The 23,377-nt window shown below is 41.0% G+C and overlaps 1 protein-coding gene across 1 annotated transcript in view; it reads left to right on the top strand.

The window, feature by feature from the left end:
- The window catches only part of ccdc93 (coiled-coil domain containing 93), a 67,866-nt gene that overhangs the window by 13,178 nt on the left and 31,311 nt on the right, over positions 1 to 23,377 (top strand). Inside the window, exons 8-12 of the mRNA XM_060827848.1 lie at positions 8,677 to 8,713; positions 9,174 to 9,254; positions 11,750 to 11,800; positions 21,232 to 21,318; positions 22,859 to 22,975. Of these exons, the coding sequence (XP_060683831.1) occupies positions 8,677 to 8,713; positions 9,174 to 9,254; positions 11,750 to 11,800; positions 21,232 to 21,318; positions 22,859 to 22,975 (373 nt within the window). The remainder of the gene's footprint in view (positions 1 to 8,676; positions 8,714 to 9,173; positions 9,255 to 11,749; positions 11,801 to 21,231; positions 21,319 to 22,858; positions 22,976 to 23,377) is intronic.

The following is a 23,377-nucleotide window of genomic DNA, read 5'->3' as shown; positions in this document are numbered from 1 at the left end:
TTTGATTTTAAACTTGGACAGATCTGAAGTGTCTGAATTCGGTAGTCTGAGTACTATTAACTTTATTAAATTGAGGTGCATATGAACTGAAAATGTTTTCTGAGTTCTATTTTAAGCATTTGTGAGCGGCACGGTGGCACAGTGGTTAGCACTGCTGCCTCACAGCGCCTGAGACCCGGGTTCAATTCCGGACTCAGGCGACTGGCTGTGTGGAGTTTGCACGTTCTCCCCGTGTCTGCGTGAGTTTCCTCCGGGTGCTCCGGTTTCCTCCCACAGTCCAAAGATGTGCGGGTCAGGTGAATTGGCCATGCTAAATTGCCCGTAGTGTTAGGTAAGGGGTAAATGTAGGGGTATGGGTGGGTTGCGCTTCGGCGGGTCGGTGTGGACTTGTTGGGCCGAAGGGCCTGTTTCCACACTGTAAGTAATCTAATCTAATCATTCTTTTATGAAGAGGTTAAAAACTAAACTCACTGGGCAAGTACAGCTGAAGAAATCCTGTGAGGTGGTTAGAAACACTTTGTTTGTTTAAAAAACATTGGTGTTGCTTATCCACCACTTGAAAATTTTGCATTTCAAACCAATTGAATTTATTCTTGTGCACTATTTAAATAAACTTGACTACTAGACTTTTACCTTTTCTTGGTCAGTGGAATGATCAGGGAGTTGACCAACTCAACATAATGTACTTATTATTCAAGTGATTTTTCTTAGTGTAGACTTTCACACTTGATAACAATGAGTACTGTTAACTCTGTGGAAAGAGAGAGAATCCCTTAACTTCATATAAACATGCCACTGAATTGTAATGTCACAGTTTGAAAATGTCTAACCTGCATCAGTTGTCAAAACTAAAGCGCTATTCACAGCTATTAGAATGACATAATTTATTTTAAACTGTAGCTTATCTTCATATTGAGGTATTTTCTTTCCTTGGTACTATTTTTATTTGTATTTCAAAACTACTGATTTTGAATGACTATCAAATCTTTCAATTTCTTACAATTTATTCTTCCTGCTTTATGTTAAAACTCTTATTCTTTACTTACTCCTTTTGTTGTTTTCTTAATTCTTCATTTTCTTTAGCTTTCCTGATTCCCTCATGTGAGTATTTAGCTTTAATTTTCTTTTCAAAGTTACCTCTACCACAAACTTAAAATGCTAGTACATATTTTTGAAACTTTACATTCATTATTGGTATCAGAATTTGCTATTAGTTTCTCAATTTAAGATAAGCCTGAAACAGCTAACATTTTTACATAGTACCTTTTTTTAAATTGTAAAATGTCCTGTGCTACTTCACAGGAGTATCATCTGAGAATCGACATGAATTCAAGATACTGTTAGGAGCAATAGCTAAAATTTAGTCAAATAGGACTATCTTAAAGAGCGGAAGTTTTATGGTTTAATGTGCTCAATGCAGATCATGTGGCTCCCATTGGTAAAATGAGGTATTAAAACTTTCAGGTGAAAAAGCACAATTCTCGAAGGATTTTAGGGATAGGCAATTTTAGAGGAAGGTAGGGCCATGAATGATTGAGCATGAGAATTTTAAAGTTTTAGAACTTCATGGACAAGGTGCCAACATTAATCAGCAGCACTTGGTTAGGTTAGGGTACTACCAGGAGAGTATTGGATGAACTCCTCCTTGAGAAAAGTGGGTGATGAGTGTGACCAGGTGAATATTTGAATATCAAGTCTGGAGGCAAAAAAATGTAGGTGTAACAGCATCTAATATGCTAAGGCAGGTATGGAGATTGCTACCACCAGAAATTGATGTATGGAGATTTCAAAATTAACTGGGTATTTGGCTTGATTAAATGCATCAAGATGCCAGAGTCATAGAGATGTACAGCACAGAAACAGACCCTTTGGTCCAACTCATCCATGCCAACCAAATATCCCAACCCAATCTAGTCTTACCTGCCAACACTTGGCCCATATCCCTCTAAACCCTTCCTATTCATATAACCATCCAGATGCCTTTTAAATGTTGCAATTGTACTAGCCTCCACCACTTTCTCTGACAGCTCATTCCATACATGTACCACCCTCTGAGTGAAAAAGTTGTCCCTTATGTCTCTTTTATATCTTGCCCCTCTCATCCTAAAATTATGTCCTCTAGTTCTGGACTGCCCACCCCAGATTTAAAAAAAAACTTTGTCCATTTATCGTATCCATGCCACTCATCATTTTATAAACCTTCATAAGGTCACCCTTTGACACTCCAGGGAAAACAGCCATATTTTATTCAACCTCTCCCTTTGGGTCAAATCCTCCAACCCTGGCAACATCCTTGTAAGTTGTTCCTGAACCCTTTCAAGTTTCACAGCATCCTTCCGATAGGAAGGAGACCAGAATTGTACGCAATATTCCCCTAATACAGGCCTAACCAATGTCCTGTACAACTGCAACAAACCAAGCAGCTATTGGTTCTAGTTCAATCAGAAAAACAGTCTAGTTCTTCTGAGGCAGTTGCTGAATTATTTGGATAAAATTGTGGCTCATCCAGTATTATTTATTTGTAAAACGGACTTGACAACGAGCATTGAAGGCCTGAAAGGTGTGTTGGTGAGGATTCTGAATCCATATGAATGACTACAACTAAATGGTAAGTAAGGAAGGATTAAAAACAGATTTTTGATTCAAGAGGTAATGGACTCCAGAACATCCATTATGGGAGATTTCCTGGCTGCCACTAGACAATTGAGTGGAACCAATCAGAAGTCCAATTTAACTGTACAGAAAAGGGGCGCAAGGATACTTTATAAGAGCCCATAGTGTTGGGATAGAATACTAACATGGAAAAAGGACTGGCTAACTGAAAGAAGATGCAGTGATGATAAGCGTTAGGGGGACCCTTCCAGGATTGCAGCTTGTAACTTGTAGAGCACCACAGGGACCAGCTGGTGAGGATGCACAAGGAATGCAAAGAGTTATAGGCAGGTTGTTAATGACCAAAATCTTGGCACATGGAAAAGAATGTTGGAAAAATAGGTTATGCTCTTGCGGATAGAATTGAGGAAATGAATTTTTAACTGAAGAGAGGCTGCAGAAAGCTGTACCACATGATTCCGGGCTCCTTATGATTAAATCACAAAAATCTAGTATGTGAATTCAGCAGATTAAATGGAAGGCACATGAAAATATCCTTTATTTCAAAGGGAATGGAGTGTAAAAGTTTTGCTAAACCAATATAAATACTAGTTAGACCACAGAATATCATGAACAGTTTGGGACATCTAATCAAAGAAAAGACTTAGTCATTAAAAGCAGTCCACACAAGGATTACTAGGTTGTTCCCGAGTACAGCTTTTCTTGAGGGGAGTGGAGGAAGTTCTCTCTGAGGGTAGTGAATCTCTGGCATTTTTTCGCACCAAGAGCGACAGATGCTTGATTACTAAATATGTTCAAGACTCCGATCCCAATGTTTTCATCCCAATGACTCAAGAGGTGTGGGTAAAAGACCAGAAAAGAGGAGTTGAGGATTTGAGCATTCTTGGTTTGAGTTAGTTTACATAAAGCTAAACTTACAATGGTGGGGTGGTTTTGGGGGGGGGTGGGATCCTCAGGCCCGTGACATGTGCCTCTTGCTTGATGTGGGAGTTTAGGAACGTGTCTGACGTTCCTGACTCCTACACTTGCAAGAAGTGTGTCCAGCTGCAGCTCTTGTTTGACCACGATGGCTGTGTAGCTGTGGATGGACTCACTGTGAAGCATCTGTGATGCTGAGGAGGTCGTGGATAGCACGTTTAGTGAACTGGTCACACCGCAGATTAGAATTGCTGAGGGAGATAGTGAATGGGTGACCAAAAGACAGAAAAAGAGTAGGAAGGCAGTGCAGGTGTCCCCTGTGGTCATCTCCGAAACAGTTTTGGATACTGTTGGGGGAGATGGCTCACCAGGAGAGGGCAGCAGTTGTCAAGATCATGGCATTGTGGCGGGCACTGCTGTTCAGAAGGGTGGGAAAAAGACTCCTAGGGCCATAAGTCATAGGAAATTCTATTGTGAGGGGAGTAGATAGGTGGTTCTCTGGCCGAAAACGGGACTCCCGGATGGTATGTTGCCTCCCAGGTGCTCAGGTCAGGGATGTCACTGATCATTTGCAGAGCACTCTAAAAGGGGAGGATGTGCAGCCAGTTGTCTTGGTACATATAGGCACCGAGGATAGAAGTAGAAAACGAGATGAGGTCCTGAAAGAAGAATTCAGGGAACGAGGAGAGAAGTTAAAGAGGAGGACCTCAAAGGTAGTGATCTCAGGATTACTACCAGTGCCACGTGCTAGCCAGCGTAGAAATGGAAAAAAAAAGGCAGAATGAACACTTGGCTTGAGAGATGATGTAGGAGGGAGGGATTCAGATTTGTTGGACATTGAGACCGGTTCTGGGGAAGGTGAGACTATTACAAACTGGGCAGTCGACATCCGAACCAGATCGGAGCCAATGTCCTTGGGGAAATTTTTGCTACTGCTGTTGGGAAGGTTTTAAACTAATGTGGCAGGAGACTGGGAACCAGAAGAGAAGACAAGTAGGCAGCGAGGTGGAGACTGGAAGAATTATGAAGATAGCATTAATAAAGGGAAGAGTAGGCAAAGGGCACATGGCTTGAAATACATCTACTTTAATGCAAGGTGTATATTGTGTAAGACAGATGAACTTGGGGTTTGAATTGGTGCCTGGGAGTATGACGTTATTGCAATCACAGAGACTTGGTTGAAGGAAGGGTATGATGATTGGCAACTAAATGTTCCAGCATATAGACACTTCAGACAGGGCCGGGAGGGAAGTAAAAGAGGGAGTGGAGTTGCATTGCTGGTCAGGGACGATATCACGGCTGTGCTAAAGGAGGACACTATGGAGATCTTAGGTAGTGAGGCATTATGGATGGAGCTGAGAAATAAGGGTGCAGTTACATTGTTGGGGCTGTATTACAGGCCTCCCAACAGAGAGCATGAGGTAGAAGAACAAATAGATAAACAAAGAGTTTTTGAGAGCAGTATTGCAATAATCCGAGGGAAGGGGCCATATTGGACCTGGTAATGGGGAACGAGTCAGGGCAGGTGGTAGAAGTTGCAGTGGGGGGTTTCTTAGGGAACAGTGACCACAATTCTAAATTTTAGAATACTTGCAAATAGTGGTCCTAAAGGAAGAGTACTAAACTGGGCCAAGGCCAGTTATATCAAAATTAGGCAGGAGTTGGGAAATGTCGATTGGACACAGCTACTTGAAGTGAAGTCCACATTTGAGATGTGGGAGGCTTTCAAAGATGGTGCAGGATAGGCATGTCCTGTTAAAGGCAAAGGATAGGAAGGGCAAGATTCGTGAACCGTGGATGACAGGAGAAATTGTACGACTAGCCAAAAGGAAAAGGGAAGCGTACATAGAGTCTAGGCAGCTAACAACAGAACAGGCCCTGGAGGAATATCCAGGACAAGTTTTAAATGAGGAATCAAATGGGCTAAAAGGGGTCATAAAATAGCTTTAGCAAGGAGAATCCCAAAGCATTTTATCTTTATATAAGGAGCAAATGGGTTACTAGAGAAAGGATAATGAAGGAAGGCCGTGTGTCGAACCTGAGAATGGGTGAGATTCTGAATGATTACTTTGCATCAGGATTCACTGAGGAGATGAACATGATGAATCTCAAGATTAGAGATAGAAGTTTGATTAGTCTGGATCATGTTGGCATAAGTAGGGAGGATGTGTTTGGTAGGCTAGAGGTTATTAAGGTGGACAAATCCCAAGGACCAGATGGGATCTATCTCGGGTTGCTGAGGGGGGCAAGAGAGGAAATAGCTGGGGCCCTGACAGATATCTTTGTGGCATCCTTAAATACAGGTGAGGTGCCGGAGGACTGGAACGTTGCTCATGTTGTCCCCCTGTACAAGAAGGGTGGTAGAGATATTCCGGGTAACCAGAGCCTGACGGTGGTGGGGAAGTTGCTGGAGAGGGTGCTGATGGATAGGATCTATTTATATTTAGAAAAGAATGGGCTTATAAGTGATAAGCAACATGATTTTGTGTGGGGGAGATTGTGCCTTACCATCTTAGTTCTTTGAGAAAGTGACCTAGTTGATAGATGAAGGAAGGGCTGTTGATGTCATATACATGGACTTTAAGAATGCGTTTGATAACATTCCCCATGGTAGACTAATGGAGAAAGTGAAGTCACATGGTGTGCAGTGTGTTCTCGCTAGGTGGATAAAGAACTAGTTGAGTAACAGGAGATAGAGTGTAGTAGTTGAAGGGAGTTTCTTGAAATGGAGAAAGGTGGCCAGTGGTGTTCCACAGGCGTCAGTGTTAGGGTCCACTATTGTTTGTAATATACATAAATGATCTGGAAGAGGGCACTGTTGGTATGATTGGCAAGTTTGCAGATGACATGCAGATTGACAGTCCCTGAGGCTTTCTGCTACTCCACCAAAGAATACAGGAGGATATAGATAGACTGGAGAGTTGGATGCAAAAGTGGCAGATGGTTTTCAACCCAGACAAATGTGAGGTGATGCATTTAGGCAAGATTAATTCTAGAGCAAGTTATGCAATGAACAGAAGAGCCTTGGGAAAAGTTGATGGGCAGAGAGATCTGAGAGTGCAGGCCCATTGTAGCCTGAAGATTGCTGCACAGGTGGATAGAGTGGTCAAGAAGGCATATAGTATACTTGCCTTCATTTGATGGGGTATTGAATATAAGAGCTGGCAAGTCATGTTAAAATTGTACAAGACATTGGTTCAGCTGCATTTAGAATACTGTGTACAGTTCTGGTCGTCATATTACCAAAAGGATATGGACGCTTTGGAGAGAGTGCAGAGAAGGTTTACACGGGTATTGCCTGGTGTGGAAGGTGCTAGCTATGAAGAGAGGTTGAGTAGGCTAAGTTTATTTCCTTTAGGAAAAAGGAGATTGAAGGGGGACCTGATTGAGGTTTACGAAATCATGAAGGGTATAGACAGGAAAGCGTTTTCCCAGGGTGAAGGATTCTATAACGACAGGTCACGCTTTCAAGGTGAGAGATGGAAAGTTTTTAAGGGGGATACACGCGGCAAGTACTTCACACAAAGGGTGGTGGGTGTTTGGAATGCTTTGCCAGCAGAGGTGTTAGAGGCAGGCGTGGTAGATTCATTAAAGATGTGTCTGGACAGATGCATGAGTAGCTGGGGTGCAGAGGGATACAGATGCTTAGGAATTGACCGACAGGTTTAGATAGTAGGTTTGGATTGGCTCAGGCTTGGAGGGCCGAAGGGCCTGTTCCTGGGCTGTAAATTTTCTTTGTTCTATATCTGGCATGATCTCACCAAATGGTGGAGCAGACTTGACTGGCTGAATGGCTGCCTTCTACTCCAATATCGTATTGTTAAGTAACATTGGGAGGACCATGGCAAGGACTATTGTGGCAAAATCAGAGTCAAAGGTTATTACTTTGACTTTGATCATTGGCAGAATGAAAGCTATTTCTTATTTAAATTATTACTGTCGTCTGTTCAATTTGGAAATAGACTCAAATAATAAAGCTATCCACAGTTTACAAGAAAAGCCTATATTATTTGCAACAGTGTTACAGTAGATTTTGATATGTACCCTGGAAGTATAAGGAACATAGTTGCTTAGCAGTAATGAAACGTCATATTTTGTCATATAAGAAATCTTGCCTTATTCTGCCATTTTAAGAAATTAAAATAGATTTCCAAACACCAGTTAAAAGTTTGAAATTTAAATAATCTATCTTTGTATGTGTTAATTTTTGACTGGTACTCAATATGTCCAGCAACTGATCTATGTTATGTTTATAGTTATGTTCTTCACTGTACCTGCCAATATATTGCATTGAGATTTTGCTTATGTTTCTATACTGCGCAGAGCTCTGCTTACTGGGTAAATGCAGTTTAGTGCTTGAATTCACTGAACCACAGAAATTTTTAACTTTGACTGCAGTGATTATATGATACTATTTTAACTTTTCACTTGCATTTGTAGTTGTCTTGGTTCTCTCGGTGTGCAGATATTTCCATTGATAAGTAATCAAGATTGTTATTGGCTCTGAAAGCAATGGTATGGCAAGTGGTCAATTGACTATGTAAATTAGCTAGGCAAAAGTAAGGACTGCAGATGCTGGAAACCAGAGTCTGGAAAAACACAGCAGATCAGGCAGCATCCGAGGAGCAGGAAAATCGATATTTCGGGCCAAAGCCCTTCGTCAGGAATGGTGGCAGGGTGCTTCCAGGGTGGTGAGAGAAAGGTGGGTGGGGAAGGGGGGAGGGTGGCGCTGGGAAGAAGGTAGCAAAGAGTACTATAGGTGAATGGGGGTGGAGATGGAGGTGATAGGTCAGAGAGGAGGGCCGGGGAAGGTAACAAAGAGTACAGTGGGTGGATGGGGGTGGTAAATTAGCTGTTTTGCTTTTTAACTGTTTAAAGTTAGATCGGCTTTGAAGTTGTTTTTAAATGGTGCGAGAATAACAGTGATTGTTACAGCACTTGAATGCTGAATATGATCTATATTAATTAAATCAACCTTTTCTTAAGAGCAAATCTCCCGTCCCAGTGGTTGAGACACTAATACTGCACATCTTGAGCTTTCCAGAACCCTACTTATACAGTGTATGGTACTCAACTAATTGTGTTTTTCATCATCTGAAGAATGTCCTTATTTAATATTGATAATTTTTCTCCATCTTTCTTTAGTAAGTACGGTTTCAGCAAACAGTCAAAAACTGAAAAGGTGAGAATTAAATATGTATCATGTTTATTCATAATGTTACATACTGTAGTTTGAGAATTTTTCATTTTGTTTGCTTTGTTCAGCATAAAAAAGACCATCCGTTAATTTGAGTTTCTTTTCAGTTAAAATATTGAGTTTTCTTCATTATATCTTAGATTCCCAGAGTAAGAGATATTTTGGAAATTTTAATCTTTGTTTCTTCCCAGTGCCACTGAATTTTAGTTGAAGATTGGGGAGTGCTAGTTTGTGACAATTTTTTAATTTGTAAAGTGTCATCATCTTAGTAGGGTATCAACTATTTGTATTCTTAAATACTCTAGTGTCTTACTTCAGGCTTGAATTGAAGTTGCCAGAAAGGAAAATGGTAATCTTCTATTACTAACATGACCAGATTCTTATCTTTCTCTGCGTGTCACTTTGAAGAGACATTGCTCATTTGCACAAAAAAATTTTGTCTTAGAGTGAGAGCAACAGAGGAGCGCTGGGCACCGAACTAGCAACTGACGTATCTGAGGAAGATCATCTGCAGGCTGATGAAGAGGTACTTTATTGTGCGTACAGCCTTGTAATGAGAATTATCTTTAAACTTTTGCCTTTTTATTTTTCCAAATATATTTACATAGTTCTTCAACTATACCATCAGTTAAAAGCAGAGGCAGCAAATAAAATTCAAATTCACGTTGTTTTTTTTTCTCATTTTTCTCATTTTAGATAGTAGTTTTTGTTGATAGTACTTTTTTAAAACTGGAACAATGGAATTCAAATAGAGTAGAGCAGGAAATAAAGTGCAAGTTGGACTGTGTTGCCTGACTTTGAGGGCCAGACTGTACACTCAAAAAAATTAGAATTGTTTTAGCTTTATGTTAATAGCTTTTAGCATGTTAAGCTGGTTTAGTAACAGGTAAATTCATTGGTTTGTAGTGAGTAGATTGCATATTTTCAAGAAGGAAGAGTAGGCCATTCAGCCCTTTTAAGGCTGCTACACAAATGAATGATTATGGCTAATATGATTATAATCTCAAATCGATTATTCATGCCTACTCGAATAACCTTTCATCCTCTTGCTTAACACGAATCCATCTTCCTCTATGTTAAAAATGTGCAAGAGTTCTGTACAGTGATCAGAATCTAGATTCTCCCATAAAGGAAACGTCCTCGCCACCTCTCCACTGTCAACACCCCTCAGGATCTTTGTTTCTGACGTCCTCTTACTCACCCAAACTTGAGCAGACAAGAGCCTAGCTTGTCCAACCTTTGGATATAAGACAACGCTGTCATCCTAGATATTGGTCAGAAACCATCTGAACTACTTCCAGTATACTTGTATTCCTACTCAAAGAAGGTGACCAATACTGTGGACAGTACTTCAGATGTGGTCTTAACAGTAACTTGGATAACTGAAGCATAACGTCCTACTCTTGAATTCAATTCCCCTCACACTAAGTGAAAACACTGAATTAGCTTTCCGAATTCTGTGCTGTATCTACATACAAATCTTTTTTATTCAAAGTTTGTGAGAAGATTTGTAGCTCGGGTGCTCATTGTTGTGGTTCTGTTCACCGAGCTGGGAATTTGTGTTGCAAACATTTTGTCCCCTGTCTAGGTGACATCCTCAGTACTTGGGAGCCTCCTGTGAAGCGCTTCTGTGTTCTTTCCTCCGGCATTTGTAGTGTAGACACTATTCAAAAGGGCCACAACACACTGCAGTACACCAGAACTGCAAAAAGAGGAAGAAGAACACCTATACAATGTATTCGCCAAAAGCGGATACCCGCGCAATTTCATCAACAGACGCCTAAGGGAAAGACAATGGAACGAGGACATGCCACAACCCAAAGGACTAGCCACACTACCATACATCAAGAGCATTTCCGAACTGACAGCCAGACTACTGCAACGACTAGGACTCATAACAGCACACAAACCAACAGCCACTCTCAACGAAGAACCCGATACCCAGCATGAGCAAAACCAATGTAGTGTACAAAATCCCATGCAAGGACTGCACAAAACACTACATAGGACAAACGGGAAGACAGCTAACAATCCGCATCCATGAAAACCAACTAGCCACGAAACGACACGACCAGCTATCCTTAGTAGCCACACACGCAGATGACAAGCAACATGAATTCAACTGGGACAACACTACTATTGTAGGACAAGCCAAACAGAACAGCCAGGGAATCCTGAGAGGCATGGCACTCATCCACACATTCAATCAATAAGCACATCTACCTGGACCCAATATACCAACCACTGCAACGGACAGCTGGAACTGACAACCGGAAGCGGCAGATTCAAACCACTACAAATGCCGGAGGAAAGATCACAGCAGCGCTTCACAGGAGGCTCCCAAGTACTGAGGATGTCACCTAGACAGGGGACAAAATGTCTGCAACACAAATTCCCAGCTTGGCGAACAGAACCACAGCAAATCTTTTATGATTTGTGCACCAGGGCATCTGGATTAATTTGCAAACATGAATTTTTTACAGGAGGGTTTCCATTCTAAACAGCAGGGGATAGAAGTTTAATCGAGGTTGGTAAATCTGGGACTGCTCAAGCCCTGGGGAAACACCAATCGGTCTCCACTATTCTCATTCCCCAGTTTATGTTTGAGGTTTTTGAACATACATCTGACGTCATCAAACTGTTCAAGTTTTGAGTTATGTATTGTGTCATACGTACTGATATACTGCAAATAGTGGTGTTTTGCACGCTATACAGGTAGATCCTACCATACAAAATGCATCAGGGTAACAGAACAATGCAGAATAAAGTTACAGTCACAGATGATGCAAAGACGGAAAAAGCAGAATTAACATGTATAGAGCAGTTTGCTCTTCTACATTACAAGTCAATTACTTGATGTGGGATTAGAGTAACTAGCTAAAAATGTTAGGTAAACTATTTGATTTTGGAATTTGGATTGGTCAAAAGTTGAATCGTGTACAAAAAGAACACCTCTTACTGCTGAAAATATTAACAGATTAATTTCTGGATGAATTATTCACTTTTAATATTTCTCTACAGCTTCGCATTAAAAAACTGATGACTGGAATGACAGTGATGGCAACTGAAGAGGTAATGGATTTAAGTGTTAAAATGCCTTCTGTGTATATATTATGAAAGAGAGTTTTTTTTAATCCTTGATTTTTAGACATAATGACTTTTTTTGTATATTACATCACTTCATCAAATTTTTACAAATAAGCTACATAACAAAATCATTTGATGGTAACATAGAGGGGTTGGGAGCTAAATAGAAATTCAGTGCTATATTTGGAACTAACAAGGTTAAGAATTATCTGTTTTCTTTCAAATAACCTAAGAGTAGTTGTAGAATCTGAAGATTCTACACTCCTTTAATCTCAAATTTTGATTATCTTATAAAATTCAGAATTTTTCTGTTTTTTGATATCAGTACACTGCTAACTGATTTACCACTTTGTTGGGGTTTTACATATAGACAATTTGAAATACCTTTTTTTTGTATCTGAACTCATTCACCTGTAAGTTTCCCTAGGACATTGGTGAGTTTTTGGAAGCACTTCATATTCTTTTCAATACAGTAGCATTACAAAATCTAACAAAAATCATTGTTTTCTATTCTGGTACTCATCAAAGAGTGTTCCATTTTTAATTTGCTTTTATTTCTTCCAGTGAATAGGAGTGCATCATTCATTCAATCCAGATCTTTCTACAATAGTACTTTATAATTAATTAAACACTTATTCTGCAATAATAGTTTCTTGAATCTGTTGTTAAGTAGATGTTCATTTTTGTATCATGTTGCATTTTCCAGATTTCTCTCCTGTTCTGTATTTTGTCTTGAGTCTTATTTTTTTTTGAGATCATGAAATCATTTAGGTGGGTAGGAAATTGCTGAATTAAAATCACGTCAGCACTTCTTCCACTCTAGTTCATATAACTTTTCACAACTGAGATGCATTTAGTTCCTCCAATAATTGGAAATATCATTGCAAGCAAAGTATGTCTCTGACTGAAAATCAGAAAATGTGATGCAGGTAGTTCTTCTATAAAACCATTGTTATATTCCAGCGAAATCTTGCTTAATAGAAATAATGGGGCCTATGGAAAAAGTTTTTGCTTGCTTGCCCCAACCCCACTATCACTCTCAGTCGCTCTGAAATCATCCAAAAATTTAACACAGTATAATTCAACCTGAATGAAGGTTAAAATTATATTTTAACAAAATAAAAGTAAGTTTATCAGTGTATTGAAAAAATGTAAGAAAGCTGTTCTCTGTACAATACCTCTTACAGCTGCTGTGTCAGCAGCTGACATCAGTGCATGTGCAGAATGGCACATTCCACACATGTGCAGAATGGCATGGACATTGGTGCATGTGCAGAATGAAACGCACGAACAGATTTCTGCTGGAATTGCGCTATTGCCAGCAGAGGTAAGTTCCTCAAAATACCATTCCCTAATTCTTCAGTGTGGTTATGGCTAAATCACACTACCGAAACATGCATTATCCCGAAACTACCTGTATGTACTCAGATTATGGTAGGTGTGGTGCAAAGGCCACCCACCCCTTACTGAAAGCTTACAATATTTCTGACTTTTCCCAGTTCTGATGAAAGATCATAGACCTGAAAAGCTAATTGTTTATCTCCACAGTTGCTGCCATAACCACCTATGTATGTATAACATTTTTCAGTTATATTTTGATTTCTTGCTTTCTGTTTTATGCTTTTCAAAGTCTGTGGCATTATTGGTCGAACTAAATTGCTTGCACACCCAAACTTCTTTATTACACAAGTTCAACTTCCAGTCTGTATTCTTGCAATCCCAAAAGCTATCTGCTTCTACGTTCGTTAACTCTACTTGCTTCATCTCATTTGATGCAAAGACTTCTGCATGTACCATTGTTGGGGCTGTCATACTTTTAAAGTTTTTTTTATTTATTAATTTAACAAACAGCACTGCAAAGTTAACAAATACTGAAAAAAATCAGATTAGAAACACTGCCTACTAGAGGCAGTACTTCAAAATATTCTGCTCATACTCCAGTTCATCACTGATACTACAGACTACATTTGTGCTGACTTTTTGCCACCCCAATCTCAGTCGAATATTTTAACATTTGATCTGTCAGCAATTCAGATTTAGTTTGTAATCCTTGTTAACATTCAATGTCTACACCTTTTTTGTTTTCAAATGCACCCTTGAGAAGTGGCTGTTGCTAGTAAAAGTGTTTATTGTTCATCTTTAGTTGCTGTTGGCTGATACGTAATATTACTAGGCCATTTCAGAGAGCAGTTAAGAGGTTGTGACATTGAAATGGAACTGGAGTCACAAATGAGTGAGACAAATAAAGGATGTAGGTTTTCCTCTGTAATGTGTATTAGTGAAGAAATAAATATTGCACTATTATGGCTACTAGTGGTACCAAGTGATGTTTTTCTAAACTGTGTATTCAGATTCTCAAACTGTCATTCGTGTGTTCACTGGATTGATTGTTTGGTCTGATGACCATTGTTACCAACTAACCCCCAGCTCCCACTCCCAATCTCTCTAATCCATTAGATCCAATACTCATTCCACCCTCAATCCAGCCTCCTAATGTTGTGTCCAGTTAATTTTGGGTCTTCCTCCCAGTTCTGAAATTCCTTTGGGATGTTTCTTGGTTTTATTGGCTCTGTAAACATAAGTTTCTGTTGTTTATTTCTTCGTACAAGACGAGGAGCAAGGAGAGATATCAGCTGAACGTGTGGCTGCAGGGATGGTGCAGGAGGGAGGGTTTCAGATATATGGATAATTGGGGCTCATTCTGGCAAAGCAGGTACCTATGACCAGGGTGATCTTCACTTGAACCAGAGGGGTACTAATATCCTGGGTGGGAAATTTGCTGGTGCTATTTGGGTGGATATAAACTAGCTCAGCAGGAGGATGGGAATCTGTGGTGAGTTCCACTGCACAGGAGGATGTGAGTAAGAAGGACAGGGACAGGATTTCATGGTCACAGGGGTGTGCTGGCAGACGGTGAGTTGGTTTGAAGTATGTCTACTTCAACGCCAGGAGTATCCAGAATAAGGCAGGTGAGCTTGCAGCGTGGATTGATACCGGGGACTTTGATGTTATGGCCATTTCGGAGATATGGATAGAGCAGGGTCAGAAGTTTCTAGGATTTGCAGGTTCCAGGGCTTAGATCTTTCATGAAGAACAGGGAAGGTGATAAGAGGGGGAGATGTGGCCTTATTAGTCAAGGACATCATAATGGTAGCTGAAAGAACTTCTGACGAGAACTTGCCTACTGAGGTGGTATGGGCTGAGGTTTGAAACAGGAGGAGAGGTTACACTGATGGGAGATTTTTATAGGCTCCGCAGAGTTCCAGGGTTGTGGAGGAGAGGATCGACAAAACGATTCTGGGTAAGAGTGAAAGGAACAGGGTGGTCGTTATGAGGGACTTAAACTTCCCCAACATCGATTGGAAATGCTATAACTCTAGTACATCAGATGGATCAGTTTTGTCCAGTGTGTTCAGGAGGGTTCCTGACAGTTTGTCGAAGGGCAGACAAGAGGGGAGGCCATACTGGATTTTGGTGCTTGGTAATGAACCAGGCCAGGTGTTTGATTTAGTTTTAGGTGAGCACTTTGGAGAAAGTGACCATAATTCGGTTACGTTTAGTTTAGCAATGGAAAGGGATAGATATATGCCAGGGCAAGAGTTCTCGATGGGGGAAGGGCAATTATAATGTGACCAGACAAGACCTAGCATGCATAGAATGAGATAGCAAAATGTAGAGGATGGGAGCAATCGAAGTGTGGAGCTGGTTTAAGGAACAGATATTGCATGTCCTTGATAGGTATGTCCCTGTCAGGCAGTGAGGAATTGGTAAGATAAGGGAACTGTGGTTTACTAAACAAATTGCATGTCTTAGGTGGAAGAAGGATGTTTATGTATCGTTGAGACAAGATAGTTCAGATGAGGTGAGGGAGAGTTACAGTTTAGCTAGGAAGGATTTGAAGAGACAGATAAGAGGAGCAAGGATATGAATGAAGGTTGACGTGGTGTATGCGGACTTCAGTAAAGCCTTGGATAAGGTTTGACATGGTAGGCTTTTGGAGAAAATGCAGAGGCTTGGGATTAGAACATAGAGAGTACGGCACAGAACAAGCCGTTCGGCCCACTATGTTGTGCCGAAGATTATTTCTAACCTAACTTACGCATCCCTCAATTCGCTGCTGTCCATGTGCATGTCCAGCAGTCCCTAATGACTGCTTCCACCGCCACTGTTGGCAATGCATTCCATGCATTTACAACTCTCTGCGTAAAGAGCCTACCTCTGATGTCTCTTCTATACCTTTCACCTAATATCTTAAACTATGACCCCCTTGTCAATCCTGCCCTGGGGAAAAGTCTCTAGCTATTGACTCTATCCATGCCTCTCATTATCTTGTATACCTCTTATCAGGCCACTCCTCTTCCTCCTCCTCTCCAGAGAGAAAAGTCCAAACTTAGTCAACCTCTCTTCGTAAGATAAGCCCTCCAGTCCAGGTAGCAACCTGATAAACCTTCTTTGCACCCTCTCCAAAGCCTCAGTATCTTCCCTATAATAGGGCAACCAGAATTGGACACAATATTCTAAGCGTGGTCTCACCAGGGTCTTTGTAGAGCTGCAGCAAAATCTCGCAGCTCTTAAACTCGATACCCCTGTTTGTGAAAGCCAAAAGACCAAGGTTTTCTTAACCCTTGGGTGATTCTGGGTGATTTAGCAGTTTAGATTAGAAACTGGCTTTCTGTAAGAAGGCAGCGAGTGGTGGTTGATGGAAAATATTCAGCCTGGAGTCCGATTAATTGTGGTGTGCCACAAGGATCTGTTTTGGGACCACTGCTGTGTCATTTTTATCAATGACTTGGACGCAGGCTCAGATGGGTGGGCTAGTAAGTTTGCAGATGAGACTGAAGTCGGTGGAGTGATGGACAGTGTGGAACAATGTTTTAGGTTGCAAGGGAACTTGGATAAACTGCAGAATTGGACTGAAAGGTGGCAAATGGAGTTCAGTGGAGATGAATGAGGTGATTCACTGTAGGAATAATAGCGGAAGGCAGAGTAATGGGTCAGTGGAAAGAATTTTGCTAGTGTGGATATGCAGAGAGATCTTGGTGCCCATGCACATAGATCCCTGAAAGCCGCCACCCAGGTTGATAGTGCTGTTAAGAAGGCATACGATGTGTTAGGTTTTATTGGTAGAGGGAATGATTTAAAGGGCTGTAATATCATGTTGCAACTATACAAAAAGCTAGTGTGGCCACACTTGGAATTTTGTGTACAGTTCTGGTCACCCCATTACAGGAAGTATGCGGAAGCATGGGAAAAGGTGCAGAGGAAATTTAGAACATAGAAAAGTACAGTACAGAACAGGCCCTTAGGCCCACGATGTTGCTCCGAGACTTAATCCTAATGCTATCACTGCTATCCATGTGCACGTCCAGCAGTCGCTTAAATGTCCCCAATGACTTTGCTTCTACCACCACCGCTGGCAACGCATTCCATGCATTCTCAACTCTCTATCTCCTTTTATACCTTCCTCATAATATCTTCAAACTATGACTTCTCCTAACAGTCAATCCTGCCCTTGGGCAAATTCTCTGTCTGTTCACTCTATCTATACCTCTCATTATTTTTTACACCTCGATGATGTCTCCTCTCTTCCTTCTCCTCTCCAGAGAGAAAAGTGCGAGCTTATTCAACCTCTCTTCATAAGGCAAGCTCTCCAGTCCAGGCAGCATCCTGGTAAACCTTCTTTGCACCTTCTCCAAAGCTTCTATCTTTCCTATAGTAGGGTGACCAGAACTGGACACAATATTCTGAGTGTGGTTTCACCAGGGACTTGTAGGGCTGCAGCAAAACCTCGCAGCTCTTAAACTTGATACCCCTGTTAATGAAAACCAAAACACCATATACTTTCTTAACAACCCTATCCACTTGGGTGGCAACTTTGAGGGATCTATGTAGTTGCACACCAGATCCTTCTGTTCATTCTCACTGCCAAGAATCCTGTCTTTAATCCTATATTCAGCATTCGAGTTCGACCTTCCAAAATGCATCACTTCGCATATATCCAGGTTGAACCCCATCTGCCATTTCTCAGTCCAGCTCTGTATCCTGTCTATGTTGAACTACAGCCTGCAGTAGCCCTCGATACTATCGATGGCACCTCAACCTTTGCGTCACCTGCAAATTTACTAACCCACCCCTCAACCTCCTCATTCAAGCCATTTATAAAAACTACAAAGAGCAGAGGCTGAAGAACAGAGCCCACTCAACACTGTCCTCCAGGAAGAATACTTTCCATCTACAACCACTCTCTGCCTTCTGTCCGCCAGCCAAATCTCTCTGTATCCCCTACTACTTGATTTTACGAATGAGCTTATCGTGGGAAGCCTGATTAAATGTCTTGATGAAATCCATATACACCACATCCACTGCTTGACCGTCATCGACCTGTTTTGACACCACCTCAAAGAACTCGATAAGATTTGTGAGGAGTGACCTGCCCCTCACAAAGCCATGCTGACTGCTTTTAATCTCACTATGCTTTGCCAAATAGTCTTAAATCCTCTCCCTCCGAATTCTTTCCACAACTTTGCTGGCTACAGACGCAAGACTGGTCTGTAATTGCCAGGGATTTCCCTATTAACCTTCTTGAAAAGTGGAACAACATTTGCCTCTCTCCAAACTCCCGGTACGACTCCCGTGGAGAGTGAGGAGGCAAAGATCCTCGCCAGCGGCTTAGCAACCTCCTTTCTCGCTTCTCAGAGCAGCCTAAGAAACATCTGGTCTGGCCCTGGGGACTTAACCATCTTAATGTTTTCCAAAATTTCTAGCACATCAACTTCATCAATCTTGATCTGGTCATGACTGTATTCCAGCTCCTCTAAGTTTTCATTTACAACAAGTTCCCTTTCCTTGGTGAAAACCATAGCAGAAAACTCATTTAGGGCTTCCCCTATCTGCTCAGACTCCACACACAAGTTCCCTCCGCTATCCCTGATCGGCACTACCTTCTCCCTGATCCATTCTCTTATTCCTCACATATGAGTAAAACTTTGGGTTCTCCCTAGTCCTTCTCGTGCCCTTTCCTGGCTCTTCAGTCCATTTCTGAGCTCGTTTCTAGCAAGCCTGTAATCCTCTAAAGCTGTGCTAGATCCTTGCTTCCTCCACCTTACGTAAGCTGCCTTCTTCCTTTTGGCAAGAAGTTCCTCTGTTCTAATCGTCCAAGGTTCCTGAATTTTACCCCTTCTCCGAGGAACAAATTTGTGCATAACTCGCAACAGCTGCTCCTGAAGTAGTCTCCACATGTCTGCTGTGCTCTTTCTGTGGGACAATTGCTTCCAGTCTGTACTTCCCAACTGCTGTCTGATAGCGTCCATAATTTCCTTTTCCCCAATTAAATCTCTTCCCTCGGTAACTGCTCCTTTCACTCTCCAAGGCTATGGTAAATGCGAGGCAGTTGTAATCACTTTCACCAAAGTGCTCTCCCACAGTGAGATCTGACATCTGTCCTGGCTTGTTGTCGAGCACCAAATCCAAAATGGCCTCTCCCCTCGTCGGTCTGTCTACATACTGAGTAAGGAAACCCTCCTGAACATCTGACAAAAACGGCTCCACTCAAACCATCTGCACTTAGGAGGTTCCAGTCAATATTGGGAAAGTTGAAATTCCCCATAGCAACAACCCTGCTACTTTTGGATTTTTCCAGAATCTGCCCACCTATGAGATCTTCAATCCATCTACTGTTATTAGGTGGTGTGTAGAAAACCCCCAGAGTAATGGCTGTTCCCTTGTTGTTCCTAACTTCCACCCATACTGACTCAGTAGACAGACTTTCCTCAACAACCTTCGTTTCTGTAGCTGTAATGCACTCTCTGATTAGCAATGCTACACCCCCTCCTCTTTGTTTTCCACCCTCCCTTTTCTTTTTAAACGTTCTAAACCCAAGCAACCATCCCTGCCCCTGTGAAACCCACGTCTCCGTTATGGCCCCAACATCGTAGCCCCAAGTACTGATCCATGCTCTAAGTGCATCACTCTTATTCTGGACACTCCTTGCATTAAAGCAGACGCACTTTAACCGGTCCCTTTGTTTCATCGCGTGAGAAACCTTCCTGATAGATTCAATGTATCCTGTCACTGTCCTGTCTGCAACTGACCCCGTCTCGGACATGTGGCTCTGATTCCCATCCCCTTGCCAAACTAGTTTAAACCCTCCCAAATTGCACGAGCGAATCTCCCACCCGGGACATTTGTACCCCTCCAGTTCAGATGCAACCCATCCTTCATGTCCAGGTCCCATCTTCTCCAGAAGGTATCCCAATGGTCTAGGTATCTGAAGCCCTCCCTCCTGCACCAGCTTTGCAGCCATGTGTTAAGCTGCATTCGCTGACTGTTCCTCATCGTGACAACGGTAGCAAACCTGAGATCATGACTCTACCCTTCCTGCTCTTCAGCTTCCAACCTAACTCTTACCAGAATGTTGCCTGGTCTGGAGGGAAGGTCTTATGAGGAAAGGCTGAGGTACTTGGGTCTGTTCGCATTGGAGAGAAGAAGGCGAACAGAAGATTTCATGGAGACATACACGGTAATCAGAGGATTGATAGGGTGGACAGTGGAGTCTTTTTCCTAGGATGATTACGTCTGTTTATAGGAGGAACATAGCTGCAAATTGAGGGGTGATAGGTTTAAGATGTCAGGCAGGTTCTTTACTTCGAGAGTGGTAAGGGCGTGTAATGCCCTGTCTGCCAATGAGTTAACTCCGTCACAGGGGCATTTAAACAGTCCTTGGATGAGCACGTGGATGATAATGGGATAGTGTAGGGGGGATGGGCTTAGGTTAGTTCACAGGTTGGTGCAACATCGAAGGCCGAAGGGCCTGTTTTGCGCTGTAATATTTTATGTTCTATAATGATTATGTAAGGAGAATTCAATGATTGCATCCTTTAATGAGTATACCGATCTACTTTTAGTCCAAGGATTGAAGGGACTACTGCTTTTTAAGGAAAGCTTTCTTTCGAAAGTGCCATAATGTTATTTTGATGGAAATAATATAGCCACATGCAATTTCTTCCAGTACTAATCCAATCTGCCTCTTCAGCCTTTCTCCCACGTCAAAGAAAATGCACCAGTTGACTGTGATCACAGAAAGCCAGGAAATCTATTCTAATAATAAATATCCTGTTAAATGCCGGGAGTTAGTTACTCCACATACATTTACTTTTGTCCCTGTCAGGATATTATATTAGAAACTTAAGAATATTTACCATTGGGACTGGTGTAAAATATGTAGCCTTTTCTTTCCATCCTAACAGTGCCATATAGTATAAATCATAAAAATATGTTTCATGTTTGAATGTAGCCCAGTGGCATAAAACTGTTTTACCCCTTGTTACCACTTGTAAGTGTTGATTTTTATTAATTGTAACTATCTTTTGAATCTTTGTGGACCATGACTTGACATACTTGCTCCATATGACTTTCAGGGAAAACTGACTGCTAGTACAGTGGGTCACATTGTAGGGCTACAGTCAGAAGAGATTAAGCAGATTGCGTCAGAATATGCTGAAAAGGTAAGGTACCTTATTATATCCTTTGGGCATTCCAATGCATTTCATAAGTGTTAAGCCATTAGTCTTGAATAGGCAATTTGCTCTGTACATAGTGCTATAAATGGCAAATTTAGATATATGGAGAGTTTTTTTATTTAAGGCTTTGTTTGGTTGGGAGTCTGGCAGATTGCTACAAGTTAATGACATGAGATTTAGGACTGTGTTTATGAACAGATTAGAATTTGATTTAGCACATAATCTGAAATAGTATTTAAAGAAAACTACAGCCTCAGGTTGAATAATAAATGAACTTGCATTGAGAATACTGGAGCTAGATTTTTTAATTACTTCATTTAAGGCTATGGTGATGTTTTGAGGTAATTCCAGTGTTCTTCTGCAAAGCCTGGAGTTGGAACACTGGGGCAATGTAAGTTGTAAAATATGAAGTTAAACTACGAATGGACTGAATTTGATGATAGGGTAGTTATTTTCAACCAAATTAGGAGATTCACCTGCGTGTCACAACAAAGGTGTGAAGTGAAATCTGTTTTGACAGTCTTGATTGAATTTCTTACAATTGAATCCATTGTAATTTTAAGATACGTCAGTCTAAGATTGTTGCACTGGAAAGTAGAAATGTTATATTTTTGCAATGGGTAATTTCTTGGTTGGGTAAATTATTACTGAAGGCAGCAATGTAAATTTTACAGTTTAGCAATGTAGCTTAGTAAATGCAGCTTAGAAGGCTGCATGGAGACTCTGTTAAGACTTGTGCAGCAGAGCTTTGGGTGAATTTTGGTTTACAGAGGATAGAATGTGGAATACTAACTAGTAATACATTTGAATAATGAAGACTGATGTTTGAGGATTTTGGCAACATATGAACTGAATCAGAGTCAGTGTTGGGCTGTTACAGGAGCAGGATAGAATTCTACTTATGATTCTAAATGCTGCTGGAGTGGGGTGTCAAGTTTGACAGCAGTGTTGAAAGTGTCTGACATTTGCAGGTGGGAGAGATGGGATTGGTAGCTAGGTACAGTGTTTGTAGTAAGTGGCTTCAGAATCCCCACTATCGGAGAAGATTTCCTGCATTTACACAACTGATAGTTGGGGAATAAAATCTAATTTGGAGACGCTGGAGGTGTTAAGATCGACATTGGAGTTGGATGTTGTCTACATACTTGTTTTTGGATGATGGTACTGAGGGATCATGTATGTGTGAGATATTGGAGGTGGCCATGAATGGATGCAAGAAGTAGTACTGTAGGTGTGGGAAGCCTGTCAGGCAATTTTAATGCCCACTTTCTATCGAGCTTAAGGATTCCAATATATTCAAAAATAAATAGAGCTTTCCCAGTTTATAAAACCATGCAGGATTATGCTTCAGGAAACATTCAGAATTGCTGTAAGCAAATCTTAGTATCAGTTGGGTAATTTTTTTTTGTTTCATTCATTACAATCACTTCATTTGACAAAAGTTAATTCAGCATCTTTGAGACTTGGAAGTAAGCAGATGTTGATAGTAGGTATTGAAGTAAAGTGGCAATTTTTATAATTGCAGCAATCTGAGTTTTCAGCAGAGGATCGTCCTGAACGACTTGGAGCTGCTCAGCAACATCGAAGACAAGTCGCATCTCTGAATAAGCAAATCTTGCAGAAGTCAAAACAGCTGGAAGAGGTAGGTTTGTTGAATCCAGTCCTTGTATGAAATTCTCCTGTAATTTGAATTCGTTCATGACACAAGTTTACTGCATATTGATCAAAACGCTGAAATGATAATTACAGAATCAGTTTTGGATAATGTGTGTTAGATTTGGATTCCTTTATATTAAACTAGGGTGCATAACTTGATCGGACGATCTTATTGGTTTTCTATTTTCAAAGTGGATTTTTCTCATCTTAAATTCGAGCATTAGGATTTTTTTTAAACCATTTAAATTGACATAGTAGCAGGATAAATATAATTCATCAATGTTTTATGTTTTAATAGGTTGTATATAAAAAGCAAAATTGACCCAACTTGTTTTAGTTCTTGCTGAAGACTAATATGACAATTAGTTTGAGATTAAAACTGTTCTTT

This window comes from Hemiscyllium ocellatum, chromosome 7 (genome assembly GCF_020745735.1).
Source record: "Hemiscyllium ocellatum isolate sHemOce1 chromosome 7, sHemOce1.pat.X.cur, whole genome shotgun sequence".
NCBI classification, from domain to species: domain Eukaryota; kingdom Metazoa; phylum Chordata; class Chondrichthyes; order Orectolobiformes; family Hemiscylliidae; genus Hemiscyllium; species Hemiscyllium ocellatum.
This window is presented reverse-complemented; position numbering and strand designations above follow the sequence as displayed.